The sequence below is a fragment of the Melanerpes formicivorus genome, unplaced genomic scaffold (assembly GCF_026170545.1).
Source record: "Melanerpes formicivorus ecotype bairdi unplaced genomic scaffold, bMelFor1.0.p_v2 SCAF_1, whole genome shotgun sequence".
Lineage (NCBI taxonomy): Eukaryota > Metazoa > Chordata > Aves > Piciformes > Picidae > Melanerpes > Melanerpes formicivorus.
Window position 1 is genome coordinate 56,081,703 of NW_027142353.1, and position 14,802 is coordinate 56,096,504.

The following is a 14,802-nucleotide window of genomic DNA, read 5'->3' on the forward strand; positions in this document are numbered from 1 at the left end:
CTCTCTTCCTACCTTTAAGGATTTTGTGTCTTCACATTCCAACTGCACTTTAATGTGCATGATTGACTGAAAAAGATCAGTGACAAGTAGGTTGTGGTGGGTGGAAGGGTAAGGCCAAGAAGCCTCCTTCCTTCCCCCTTGTAAAGTAAAAGGGAAAAAAAATTGAAGGGGAAAGAAAAAAAAACTCGCAAGCTGAATTAGCAAAGCAGTGGAGCTATATTTACAAAGCGATGTAGGGTTTGCAGGGAGATATTTACAAATTTACAATATCTACAATATATACAAAGATATACAACAGAGTAACACAGAAATGAGAGTGAACCCCTCTCGGCAGAGAGGGGGGTTCCCCACCTCCTCTTTCCCCTCTTTCCCCCCTTTCCCCAGATTAGGTTAGAGAGAGAGAGAGCGAAAGAAAGAAGTTAAAAGCAGTTTTGTGTTAATTGGAAAAGAGTTAGTATACAGGCCTGTTATCTGGTTTTCAAGGCCGAGGCGTTGGCAGAAAGCCCAGCACAGAAAGCTGCTGCACGGAGCAAAGACGGAAGCAAGACTGACTGAGAAGTGCTGGAAATGTCCACTTCACTCCCACTTCATAAGGTGCTTCCTCCCACTCGTCCAATGAAATTAGTTTAGACTATTCCTTCCGTTTACCAACTTCCGTCCACCATGTTCCCTTTCTTAAGGGGGCAACGTCAACCGGCCACAGTCCACCCCTTCTAAACAATTTCATTGGCTGTTCATACTGTCCATCCGATCCAAAACGATATTTACAGTTCGTGAGTAAAGTTCATAGTCCATTCCGGCTATGCTCAGATGTAGATGATTCAAAAGTCCAAGAAAATCAGAAAATGGAAAAAAATGGAAAACAGTTCATTTCTTCGCCGGCAAAGCGAAGAAAAGGGAAACAGGGATTTCTCAGGGTCTCTTAGTTGACTCAGGGCTCTCAGGGATCTCAGGGTTCGTGCACCGTAGATTCCTCGTTGATTCTTCCTTTGGACGCGATGTAGCTGTACAACAGTTCGAAATTAACCTCTTTCAGCTAAAGTTAAATTTCTTTGTGGAATACACTGAATTTCACCATTCTCTTGCATTACCCAATAAGTGTGACCAGGACCTTCAGCTGAGACCACCCCTCGGACAGGTTTAGCCTCTCCTGAGGGTGAAAATACCCAAACAGTTTTACCTAACAGATTCTTTTCTCTAACAACAGGAACTCTATCACCTTCTACTTTCCGTAGCAAATCTGAATGTGCAGGTCCAGCTCGGTTCACTGAACCTCTACTATTTACCAGCCAAGTTGCTTGTGCTAAATGTTTTTCCCAGTTTTTCAAAGATCCACCTCCCATGGCTTTGAGAGTGGTCTTCAACAAACCGTTGTAGCGTTCAATCTTCCCTGAAGCTGGTGCATAGTAGGGAATGTGGAATATCCACTCAATACCGTGCTCTTTTGCCCAACTCTTTACAAGGTTGTTCTTGAAATGAGTTCCGTTGTCTGACTCAATCCTCTCTGGAGTTCCGTGTCTCCACAGGATTTGTCTCTCCAGACCGAGAATGGTGTTGCGTGCAGTTGCATGTGGAACTGGATAAGTTTCCAACCATCCAGTGTTTGCCTCTACCATAGTAAGCACGTATTGCTTACCAGAACGAGAACGGGGTAGAGTGATGTAGTCAATCTGCCAAGCTTCACCATACTTGTACTTGGACCATCTGTCACCATACCACAAGGGCTTAAGTCGTTTTGGCTGCTTAATAGCAGCACAAATGTCACAGTCATGGATGACTTGTGTGATAGCATCCATGGAAATGTCTATGGATCTGTCACGAGCCCATTGGTATGTTGCATCTCTGCCTTGATGTCCTGACGAATCGTGAGCCCACCGAGCTAAGAATATCTCACCTCGGTGTTTCCAGTTGAGATCAAGATTAGAGTCCATGTCTACTTGAGAAACTCTTGCAGCTAGATCTGCCTGATGGTTGTGTTGCTGTTCCTCAGTAGCTTTGCTCTTAGGAATGTGAACATCGATGTGTCTCACTTTCACTGGAATTCTCTCGATTCGATCAGCAATGTCCTGCCATAGGTTGGCTGCCCAAATGGGTTTTCCTTTCCTCTGCCAGCCACTCTTCTTCCAGTTCTTTAGCCAACCCCATAGAGCATTGGCTACCATCCATGAGTCGGTGTAGAGATAAAGCTTTGGCCATCTCTCACGTTCAGCCACGTCGAGAGCTAGCTGGACAGCTTTTACCTCTGCGAACTGACTGGATTCTCCTTCTCCATCTTTCGCCTCTGCAACTCGGCGTGTTGGACTCCACACTGCAGACTTCCACTTTCGCTTGTTTCCAACAAGACGACAGGAACCATCTGTGAACAAAGCATATTTCTTTTCATCATCAGAAAGGTCATTGTAAGGAGGAGCTTCCTCAGCACGAGTTACTTTCTCCTCTGGAGGTTTAGCACAGTTGATGCCTTCAGGCCAACTTGAGATCACCTCCACTAGACCAGGTCTTTCAAGATTTCCCATTCGAGCTCTCTGTGTTATCAGAGCCATCCACTTAGACCATGTTGAGTCTGTGGCATGATGTGGTGTGGAACCTTTGCCTTTGAACATCCAATTCAAAACTGGTAATCTGGGAGCTAAGAGAAGTTGTGATTCAGTTCCAATCACTTCAGAAGACGCTTTTACTCCTTCATAGGCAGCTAGAATTTCTTTCTCTGTTGGAGTATAGTTAGCCTCTGAACCTCTGTAACCTCGACTCCAGAAACCAAGAGGTCGTCCACGTGTCTCACCTGGAGCTTTTTGCCACAAGCACCAGGTTGGACCATTGTCACTTGCAGCCGTGTACAAAATGTTCTTAATGTCTGGACCATCTCGGACAGGTCCCAGACCCATTGCTTGAATTACCTCTTGCTTTATCTGGTCAAAGGCTGCTTGTTGCTCAGGTCCCCAGTGGAAATGGTTTCTCTTTCGAGTCACATCATACAGAGGTTTCACAATCTGACTGTATCCAGGAATGTGTAGTCTCCAAAATCCCACTATCCCCAAGAAACGTAGGGTCTCTTGCTTGTTGGTGGGACTTGCCATGGTAGAGACTCTATTTACCACATCCACTGGAATGTGTCGGCGTCCATCCTGCCAGCGCACTCCCAGAAACTGAATCTCTGTGGTAGGTCCTTTCACCTTGTCTCGTTTGATGGCAAAACCTGCATTCAGAAGAATGTCAATGATTTTGTTACCTTTCTCGAAGACTTCCTCAGCAGTTTTACCCCAGACGATGATATCATCGATGAACTGGATGTGTTCTGGAGCACCGCCTTTCTCCAGAGCATCGTGGATCACTGCATGACAGATGCTTGAGCTGTGGATCCAGCCCATTGGCAGCCTGTTGAAAGTGTACTGGATTCCTCTCCAGGTGAAAGCAAACTGAGGCCTGCATTCCTCTGCTATGGGAATAGAGAAAAATGCATTAGCAATGTCTATGGTAGCATACCATTTGGCCTCTTTGGATTCCAGCTCATACTGTAGTTCCATCATGTCTGGTACTGCTGCACTCATAGGTGGTGTCACTTCATTTAGGGCTCGGTAGTCTACCGTCAGACGCCAGTCTCCATTCTGCTTCCGCACAGGCCACACTGGACTGTTGAAAGGTGAATGAGTTTTGCTGACGACTTTCTGACTCTCCAACTGACGAATCAGATTCTGAATGGGCAACAAAGAGTCACGGTTGGTTCTGTATTGTCTGTGATGCACAGTCTGAGAAGCAACCGGCAATTTAATGTCCTGTATCTTATGTTGTCCCACAACTGCAGATTCATCAGAAAGTTCAGGTCTGGCAGACAGCTTCAATTTTTGTCCATCAATTTCTATTGAAGCTACTCCAAAAGCCCATTTGTAACCTCTAGGGTCTTTGAAACGCCCTTCTCTCAGAAAATCAATTCCCAAAATACAAGGTGCATCAGGTCCGGTCACAACTGTATGCTTCCTCCATTGTTTACCAGTTAAACTTATATTAACCTCTACCTTACTTAACTCTTGAGATCCACCAGTGACTCCCAGAATAGTTATAGACTCTGATCCCTGATAATTTGATGGTATTATGGTGCACTGAGCTCCTGTGTCAACCAAGGCCCTGTACTTCCGAAATTGCGAAGTGCCAGGCCACTGGATGTACACATCCCAATAGATTCTGTTATCTCTGTTATCCCTCTCCTCCCCCTGGCGGGAGGCAGGGCACCCCTAGTTATGGGGAACATGCGCACATGTGCATTGCACATATTGTGCAGGGTTATAACTTTGCATGTTATAACTGGAGCCACTGTTGGAGCCATAAGAGTCATTCTGCACATTCTTCACTTAAGTCCACTGACTGTCAAATGCAGTAGCAGTGTGATGAGCTTTCCCAGGAAGCTGCATGAACATGTTTTCTGGGTGTGTTGCCTTTGAGGTGTCTATGTGGTCCCCCTGCCACTCTGTATGTGTTTAGTGCTTCTGCACCAGCATGTTCAAGTGGTGTGTCAGCCTCAGCAGGGGAATGTGTAAGCAGGGCGGTGTGATAACTTGCAAGTTGAGGTGTAAATGTATGGTTTGTTAAATGAACTGGTTCTCTGGCTTGTTAGAGCTTGGGCACCTTATCTGCCTTTGTTATATTCTGTTGGAGCAAATGTGTTAGTTTCGCTATTCTTTTTAAGTTTATGTTTAAAACCAAACTCTGCTAAGGATGAAATTTCCAGAACTGAATAGTGAAACAAAAAACAAAACAAACAAACAAAACCAACCAAAAACTTACAAGCTGAGACAGTTTTCTGTGTTACCCTGATATGAGGGTTAATTCTGAGTTTGGTAGGGGTTCTAATGATAGTGGATGACTTTGAGTGTAGCAATTTAGTCTGCACTTAGTGTAATACAAAGAGTGAGAGAGAAAAATTAAAACATGTCAGGAGTTTAGAGCCAAATAAACTGTTCAGCTGCTGCTTCCAATGTAACCATCACTAATTAGTACTAGCACAGCAGAATTTTCCAGGCAGCTATTTGGGAGAAGGAAGGGGAGTGGCACCTGTTAGTGCATCGAAAGGGCTTCATCTAATTTTGGAGTATTTATATTCAGCACGTTAAGGGTAGCCAGACACAAGGCTCTTGCATTCTCATTCTCCGTATGTCCTCCTTTTAGCAGTCTGTTCTCTGTCTCAGAAGTAGCTCCTCAGAAAGTATTTTAATCTTTTGTCTGTTTCACATTGAAAGATTTCAGAAATGTCGTAGTTTGTTTAGTTTCACATTGCTAAGCAGTCATTCAAATACTTAAAACTTATTTTCAAACAGTATGCAGTGCCTTTTTTTTTTTTTCCAGGGGTAGTGGTGGTGTTCTTTCCTGGCTTACTTTATCCCCAGGCTTGCAGCTTGATCTGCAAAGGCAGAAAATACAATGCTTAGAAAAGTGATACAGATACCTTACTGCGTAAGGGCATTTTCACATCTGATCCTATGTCTTTAACTTGATCTGGGTCGAGGCAATCCCAGGCACAAGTCCAGGTTGGGCAGTGACTGGCTGGAAAGCAGCACTGAGGAGAGAGACTTGGGGGTGCTGGTGGACAAGAAGCTCAACATGAGCTCTCAGTGTGCACTTGCACCCCGCAAAGCCAATCAGATCCTGGGCTGTATCAGGAGAAGTGTGGCTAGCAGGTCGAGGGAGGTGATCCTCCCCCTCTACTCAGCCCTGGTGAGACCCCACCTGGAGTACTGTGTCCAGTTCTGGAGCCCCTATTACAAGAGGGATATGGACGTGCTGGAACGTGTCCAGAGAAGGGCCACGAGGATGATCAGAGGGCTGGAGCACCTCTCCTATGAGGACAGACTGAAGGAGTTGGGGCTGTTCAGTCTGGAGAAGAGAAGGCTCCGAGGTGACCTAATTGTGGCCTTCCAGTATCTGAAGGGGGCCTACAGGAAGGCTGGGGAGGGACTTCTCAGGATCTCAGGTAGTGATAGGACTGGGGGGAATGGAATGAAGCTGGAGGTGGGGAGATTCAGGCTGGAGGTGAGGAGGAAATTCTTCCCCATGAGAGTGGTGAAGCCCTGGAATGGGTTGTCCACGGAGGTGGTTGAGGCCCCGACCCTGGAGGTGTTTAAGCCCAGGCTGGCTGAGGCTCTGGCCAGGCTGATCTAGTGTGGGGCGTCCCTGCCCATGGCAGAGGGGGTGGAACTAGATGATCCTTGTGGTCCCTTCCAACCCTGACTGATACTATGATACTATGATACTATGTTGATCAAGACTCTACATAATACATGGCTCATTCTTTATTGTGAAAGCACAAACTATATTTGCACATACTTCTGTACAAGCTTTCTTAAATATTACAGTCTTGAACTATCTTTATATCACGTATTTCTGTCAGATGAATTTCTTGTCACAACAGTTTTTCATCTATCAGTTACTGCATCATGTGAGATTCTCAAACCTTGAGCTCCAAGTGTTACCTGTCCTCTGTGCCTTCAGCATGCTTGCTGGGTATGTTAAAATGTGCAGAAGGGCTTGAGGTTAAGTTACATGTTCTATTATTTTGATCATTTCGAATTGGATTGAGTTGAAATGGAGATACAGTAATGAGACAAGTTAACTGCAAAGTTTTCATCAGTCATACAGCAATTTGATACTGTGTTGCTAAATCCATCTGTAGATCGAGTGTGAATTAATGGATACAAACTTAAGGCTCCCAGAGAGCCTGCTGGCACCAACTGGATTTTAATTACATCCCACACATTGGTTTAGTTATCCTTATAGCAGGTAAAATGAGTGCTGCAACTTAACTCTTCCAGATCAAGGGAGGCAAAAAGAGCGTTTATACTCTTTTCAGAAGGGGGGGGGGGGGGAAATAATTTATATCCCACTCCCCCCCCAATGGAAAGTTGAATAAGGTGTATTGATAATGGAGGAAAGAAAGGCAATGAAAGGATGTGAAGAAGCAAAATAAGTAGAAGATATGGAAAGGAGTGAAGAAAGAAGAAATATGTTAGGAAAAATCAACTGAAAAATGTAGACTGTTTTATGAGGAGGAAAACATTTAGATGGAAAATGTAATAAAAGATGCAGACACATCAGAACACCAAATTCTGTGCAAAGGGAGAAAAAGTAAAATGAACAAAAATGAAGGTCATGATTTTAAGGGGAAAGGAGAATATATGCTTGTGTAAAGTAACCTCTGAGTTTGTGCACAACTACTTACATTTTGAATGGATTTACAGTTTGCTTAGCAGCGTTACAAAAATCACAAGTGAGGGTTATCTGGGTTTCATTTATGTAAAGCTTTTTTATTTAGTGCATTTTTTTAAGTTCAGTGATGCAGTATATAGAAAATTTTACTTGACTTAAGCTTGCTATTTTTCATAGCCAAAAAAAAAATGGTCAAAATTGCAGGAATTATTGAGCCGTGAATTCTGTATTAGCATCCTAAATGAAGAGATTGATAAACAGATTCAGCACATCAGTCTGAAAACTAATTACATGAAATGCTGGTGCTCTCAGGCATTTCTCAATACAGGATGACAAGAAGGAAACCATGGTCTTTGGTACTGCTTATAGATGAGAGTGGCTGGTCAGCTGCTGATCCCTTGCCATGCCTGCTGCAGAGGAAAACACTTGCGTCTTCCTAGAGCCTTTTTTATGTCGTTCGTTTCTAATTTGCCATCAAGAATCATATCTTTACCATGGACATTCTCAAATTGTCACTGGAGGCTTGACATAGAAGAACAAAGGCAACTAAATGCCATGTTAAAGCTGAAACTCCATTCTTAAGTCACTCTGTTGTGCAGGGCTGCTGTGGAGCGTGTGGGAATACCCAGCATTTGAAGTCCCGGATGTACCCACACACAATAGAACAAGTTAAGGATGGAATTTCAGACCAAGCCTTAACATTAATGCAGCCTAGCTCTGTGTAGTTTGATTTCTTCTTATATGCCACTGTTAAAGACAAAAATAAGCTCAAGTCAATTTCAGAGTAATTTTAAGGTATGCTTGCAAGAATCTTGTGCAAGCAGTAGTGATAGATTCTTCTCACCCATTGCATCTCAGTAGATTTGAATTTTTGTATCCTGCTTGCTTTGAGTTTGCACTGTTAGAAACTGCTGAGGTGTTAGATTACAGATACATTGATATCTGAAGTCCAGCCTTAAATACATAATTGTTTCCTACACTATACCTGTCTTTACTTGAAACTCATTTTGTGGAATAGAATTAGAGAGGAAAACTCTGCTTTTTGCCCTGTACTTGCATTTTTATGAGTAAAATGAGCTTTGACAGTGTTTCTAGAAATGTCAGGAATGTCAAACTTATTTTATCTCAATGACTCCTTGGATGACTCAGGAAAAAGTGCTTGGAAAATATTCAGGACTTAATTGAAGTGGGAAGGATACTGAATTGTTTAGAGAGAGCTTGATCCCCTATACATGCTTTAGATGGGTATTTTAAAAGGAGATCAATCTTAATTTGAAGTGATTCAATCAACTTTTTCTTCAGAACATAGTTTTTATCCAGTCTTTGGTAAAGTGTTTGGAATAGTGTTTAGAATAGTTATTTGGTTATCTACCCCTTCTCAGAGCACATGAGAGTTATGCTTCTAATCTCTTTTCTAAAATCTGCAGCTCTCTGCTTCTTCACTTGTATTTCCATCCTTTGCCAGCTATGTTTGGGGGGTTCAGCAGCTCTGCTTGCTGAAGACATGAAGAGGTTTATATTGGTGAAGAGAACAACGGTGAAGGAGAGAGATACAGCTTTTAAAAAAACATATAGGCTGCTATTGTGGACTTGGCTATATTTTACACATGGCCTGAAACTGCTTCAGGATGCCCGTGTCATCTTTTCTGAGACAGTAGATCTGCTTTTGTTCAGGATTACGGGCTATCCTAAACTGTAGTTTCATTTAACCATTGGCAATATAGTAGTGCAGAAACAGCAATCAGTCTGGTGGAAAGAAGTGATGTAATTAAAGAGTTTGGTAATTTTGCTTCATAAGGCATTCTGAAATTATTATTTTGATCTGTAGAATAACCATAGTATAGCATTATGCTCGTATTGTTTACCTAGGTTATGAGAGTGGTTCTGTGTGATGAAAGGGATCAGTGCTGGGCCCCATCCTCTTTAGCATCTTCAATGATGATCTGGATGAGAGGATTGAGTCAGTCATCAGCAAATTTGCAGATGACACCAAGTTGGGAGCAGATGTTGGTCAGTTAGAGGGTAGAAGGGCTCTGCAGAGGGACCTCGACCGACTGGACAGATGGGCAGAGTCCAATGGGATGGCATTTAACAAGTCCAAGTGCCGAGTGCTGCACTTTGGCCACAGCAACCCCATGCAGAGCTACAGGCTGGGGTCGCAGTGGTTGGAGAGCTCCCAAACAGAGAGGGACCTGGGGGTGCTGATTGACAGTTGCCTAAACATGAGCCAGCAGTGTGCCCAGGTGGCCAAGAAGGCCAACGGCATCCTGGCCTGCATTAGGAATAGTGTGACCAGCAGGAGCAGAGAAGTCATTGTGCCCCTGTACTCTGCACTGGTTAGGCCACACCTTGAGTACTGTGTTCTGTTCTGGGCTCCTCAGTTTAAGAAGGACATTGAGACACTTGAACGTGTCCAGAGAAGGGCAACAAGGCTGGTGAGGGGCTTGAGCACAAGCCCTGTGAGAAGAGGCTGAGGGAGCTGGGATTGTTTAGCCTGGAGAAGAGGAGGCTCAGGGGAGACCTCATTGCCCTCTACAACTACCTGAAAGGTGGTTGTAGCCAGGAAGGGGTTGGTCTCTTCTCCCAGGCAACCAGTACCAGAACAAGAGGACACAGTCTCAGGCTGCACCAGGGGAGGTTTAGGTTGGATGTTAGGAAGAAGTTCTATACAGAGAGAGTGATTGCCCATTGGAATGGGCTGACCGGGAAGGTGGTGGAGTCACCATCCCTGGAGGTGTTCAAGAGGAGATTGGACGTGGCACTTGGTGGTCTAGTTATGAGGTCTATGGTGACAGGTTGGACTTGATGATCTTTAAGGTCTCTTCCAACCTTAGTGATACTGTGATACTGTAAAGAACTGAGGCAGTTTGAGAGGTGTAGTTGGGAGTGTCTAAACAAAAGTGCAGTGACCAAAAAATGAGACGGGCATTATTCAAAGCTTAATTTGCCATTGGGCAAAAACTGCTTATGTTGTTATGAGAGGGAAATGGTTTTAGTAAGGATGCTGCATGTAAATTCCCAGCAACTATGCACTGTTCATTTGATACCTGCAACATTTGTTCAATCTTGTTAACCAAATAATTGAAGTCACTTGCCCCACAAAGTTTTAAAAAGAGTACAGTTTGCATTACATTTACTTTTAAACTCTGTTTCCCAGAACATACAGGTCTGAGTCACAGAACAGGAGCAGTGCAGCTTGTGTTGTAGACCATGATGAAGCTCCAGCAATACTGATACAAAATGGTCATATCTTAAACAAAGCCAACCTTAGCTTCAGATACCTGGAAGTAGCCCTCGTTCTCCTTGCTTATCAAAATATGACTGGTTTAATTCTAAAGTATCAGTATCCTGAAGATTTGTAATTGTTGTGGCCCCCTTCCCCCTGCCTTCATTGAAACCCAGGCTTTGAGGGAAACAAACACACTCCAAGATGCAACTAAAACTGACCGTACCAAGGTGCTTCTGTTGTTCAGTGAAGCATTTGAACAAATTCTTAATGCTAACTCAAAGGTGCAAAGTGTGGGATTAAATGACAAGTTGCAGCCTTCTATTTAGACATGATGGTTATAATTGTGTTGAGGCTATGTTTATAGGTTTGTCAGTTGTGCCCCTTCTCTTGAGACCCCCAGCTCTATGAGCATATGCTCCCCATATCCAGTAAGGGGCCATGGTGTGGAGAGAAAAAGGAAACCTGATGACACAAAGGCACAATGCTTCATCTTCTTCTCTGATGTCTCATTGTCCACTGAACTGTTTTTTTCATGCTTTCTTCAGTGAACTATGTTTTTTTGCCACAGCTTTAGGTCCACTCTCCTGTTTATGGAGTGTTTCATTTCAAGGGAGTTAGTTGTTCCTCTCTGACCACTCTGGGTCCTGTTATTTGGAGCTGCCTGTATCATAGTATCATAGTATCATTCAGGGTTGGAAGGGACCACAAGGATCATCTAGTTCCAACCCCCCTGCCATGGGCAGGGACACCTCAGTATCAGTGTTCCATCTCTTTCCTTCACCTTGTGAGCCTGACACTAAACCTAATGGCTTTCATTTCAACTTCAGACACCCACCTGAGAACTAGAAGCTATCATCCCAAAACAGCCTCTATGTTCATCATATCAGCTAGCTCCCCTGCTGTCTTTGCAACTTACTACTAGAGTCCTGGTGTGTTGTCAGCTGGGTGGAGAAGATGTGACTGCTCACACTTGATTCTGAAATTGTTCTAACTCAGCAGAGGAAACTGAATCAGCAGTTGCTCAACTTGGAGGAATAGCAAAAATAGCAGTCCCCATCCTGGAGGAATAGCAAATTAAAACTAAAGTGTCAGAATGGTTCAGAGTCCCATTCCCTTCTTGCTTTCCCAGTCCCTGGGTGCATGCACACAAACACACAGGTGCCTCATTACCTACTGTGCTATTTGCACATTATTGATTATCATAACAGCCTCCTGTGCAGCTGGGTACCTGTTACCTTGCATGTCTATAACCAGTGCTGACTTCAGCAGAAGCAAGTGAGGTGTTCCCACTAGTCTCCCCACTTCTCCATTCAGATACTGTCTGTCCTTCTGTGTCCTACAGTTCCTGCCATAAACACTCAGCACAGCAGACCCTGTGTTTTAACATCAGTTGGTGAGACCCTCGCAGCACCTGTGTTTGGTCTGAGTGTCACCAGGAACCGCTTGCGCTGCCCTTTCTCAGGAGTAATGCAGCTTGCAAATTGCTGCATGCACCTCAGCTATATTGGACTGCTCATGTGCCAAGTAGTCACAGAGTTGTCAGTGTTGGAAAGGACCTCAAACATCATCCAGTTCCAACCCCCTTTCCACAGGCAGGGACATCTCACACTAGATCAGCTCCATAGGAACTAACCAGAAGCTGAAAACTGCTTAAATGAATAGTGGTCATTTGCTGGGAGATGTGGTGCAGCACCTTGGTAAGCCATGCTCTAGGCTGTACCCATACATTTACATCCCACACTGAGTAATGCCATGGGCACTAACCTATCTGCACATCCATCTTGCTCTTTACTGATTTGTTTCAAGTATGTTCAAGTTGGAATCTTGGTACTTAGCCTTGGATTTTCTTGCTTTTTCTTCACTGTCTCACATCTTTGATGAATCCTAAAATTGAGTGATGCTGTTGGTCATAAAATTGTTCCATGATTAATGTTCAAATAACGCACAACATCTTCTGAATTTTAGGCTGTCTTGTTTTCTGTGTTGTCACTTTAATATTTTAAGATTTCAAAGATAGGAGGTTTCTGTTTCACTGTGTGTCCTCTCCTGCTGCTCAGAGTGCTTGTAAGGTTTCAGTCATGACTCTCAATATTTAAGAGAGAGGGAGATGGAAGTTTTTTGATTGCTTAACTAATTAAAGCTTCAGGTGTGATGATGTGATCTCTGATTGTTTTGTTGGCATTTCCATTGCCTTTCCCATTTTTCTGACTTCTCTGATAGACCCATACTTAAACTAGAACATTTTTATTCTCCTGTCTTAGGAGTTGCTCCATAACTTGGTAATTAGCATTAGGAGTGGATCATTTGCACAGGTGCCAAGCACATTTCAACCTTTGCTAAGCCAGTCACTAACCTGGCAAAATACTATTTCCTGTTTGGTTGAGTTAGGTTTCTTTCTTGAGTTAACAAGCTGAATTTGGCTCAGTGAGAGTCCAACAAGTAACAGAGCTGGCAAGTGGGGAGGTGCAGGACCATATGTCCAAGAGCAGGGGCATGGGAAATGAGGTAGCCTTTGGTGACAGCAAGCCATTAATTTAGCTCAGCTGTGTTGTTAAGACACTCTCTTACTGAAGCCAAAAAACACCTTGAATGTCATTCATTAAGACCATGCCATTAATAGCTGTAATTCCTAGTAGTCCCTTATTGTGGCTGCCCACAAAATACTGAAGCTAATCGAGACAAGGTGTAGGATTCTTTGTCATTTCAGAGTTGGCCTGCAAATGCAACCCTCTTTCTGCATGGATTTTTTTTGTTCTGTTTCAGAAAGAAGATGTCATTAATGTGGAAAGAGATGAGAGATTGTCTCTTCGGAAGCATCGCTTCATGCAGTTTGCATCTTTGGAATACGAAGGAGAATATTACATGACACCAAGAGATTTCTTGTTCTCAGTGGTGTTTGATCAAGTTGACCGTAAGTAGTTTGCTCATCATTGTATCTGTGAAGGAAAAAGAAACACACAGGTCCCCTTAAAGATAGGATTTGCAGGTCACTGGGACAAGATCCTTTATCTGAAATAATTCAGCAGAAACCACTTTATAAATGTTGTGCCTAAGGATTCTCACAGACACCACCACCCTTTACACCAGTGAAGTGAAGCTGATGATTTAGCAGTCTGGTGACTTGATGACATGACATCTCTGCACAATTTGCATGTCAGATGAGTATCTAGTTCCTCAAATACTAACATGCTACAGAAAATAGAAGGATTGTGATATAATAGTGTCCATACCATTCTTGGCCACATTATCTATCCACTTCACCAGTAAGTACCCTGTGACCTTTTTTTCTTGGAAGAGGCAGTGCTAGAAGTTAACTGGAATGAGTTCAGTGCAGCACTGAACTCAGCTCTAGGTTTCTGGTTTTAAATCCCTGGTTTATACAAAGCCTGGTTAAGAACAAATCAAAACATGTTTTTCTGAGGGGAGGATAAGACCAGTGCACAAAGAAAAAGTACAGAGGTTATTGTCCTCTCCTTCTGTTTTTCTGGACTCATTAACTCTGTTCTAATCCTTAGATGTCTTTTTATCTTCTTTGTATCATCTCCTGTAATTTCTATGTTACAGTAACTTTTTTGATGGTATATGTTTTTTCTCCAAAAATCTGGCTTTACAACTCTCCCAAGAATTTCTTGCTTTAGAAAGGTTTGGTTTTCCTTAAGCTTTCAGGTTTTGGAGGGGATTGTCAGTTCTGGGCCCCTCAGTTTAAGAAGGACATTGAGACACTTGAATCTGTCCAGAGAAGGGCAGCGAGGCTGGAGAGAGGCCTTGAGCACAGGCCCTATGAGGACAGGCTGAGGGAGCTGGGATTGTTTAGCCTGGAGAAGAGGAGGCTCAGGGGAGACCTTATTGCTCTCTACCACTACCTGAAGGGAGTTTGTAGCCAGGAGGGGGTTGGTCTCTTCTCCCAGGCAAGCAGCACCAGAACAAGAAGACACAGTCTCAAACTGCGCCAGGGGAGGTTTAGACTCAAGGTGAGGAGGAAGTTCTTCACCGAGTGAGTCGTTCGTCATTGGAACGGGCTGCCGAGGGAGGTGGTTGAGTCACCGTCCCTGGAGGCGTTCAAGAGGGGAATGGACATGGCACTTGGTGCCATGGTCTAGTCATGGGGTCTGTGTTGATAGGTTGGACTCGATGATCCTTGAGGTCACTTCCAACCTTAGTTATACTGTGATACTGTCATGCAGACAAATATCCTGTTGGTACATCTGCTGCGGGAAAGAGATGGAAGTCCCAACTTCAATTATTGTTTGCTTCAGTCTGCACATACTGACAGTGGGAACACGTGGTCTAGCAAAAGCCACTGTAGTCTGGGATGCTCTGCCCAGCTAGCAGTGAACGTCTGAATGACTTGAGGGTATTGAAAAGGAAATGCAGAGAGA

At 43.7% G+C, this 14,802-nt stretch overlaps 1 protein-coding gene across 1 annotated transcript in view; it reads left to right on the forward strand.

The window, feature by feature from the left end:
- Window positions 1-14,802, forward strand: part of MICU2 (mitochondrial calcium uptake 2) — a 155,291-nt gene that overhangs the window by 76,448 nt on the left and 64,041 nt on the right. The window contains exon 2 of the mRNA XM_068144055.1: window positions 13,187-13,334. Within this exon, the coding sequence (XP_068000156.1) occupies window positions 13,187-13,334 (148 nt within the window). The remainder of the gene's footprint in view (window positions 1-13,186; window positions 13,335-14,802) is intronic.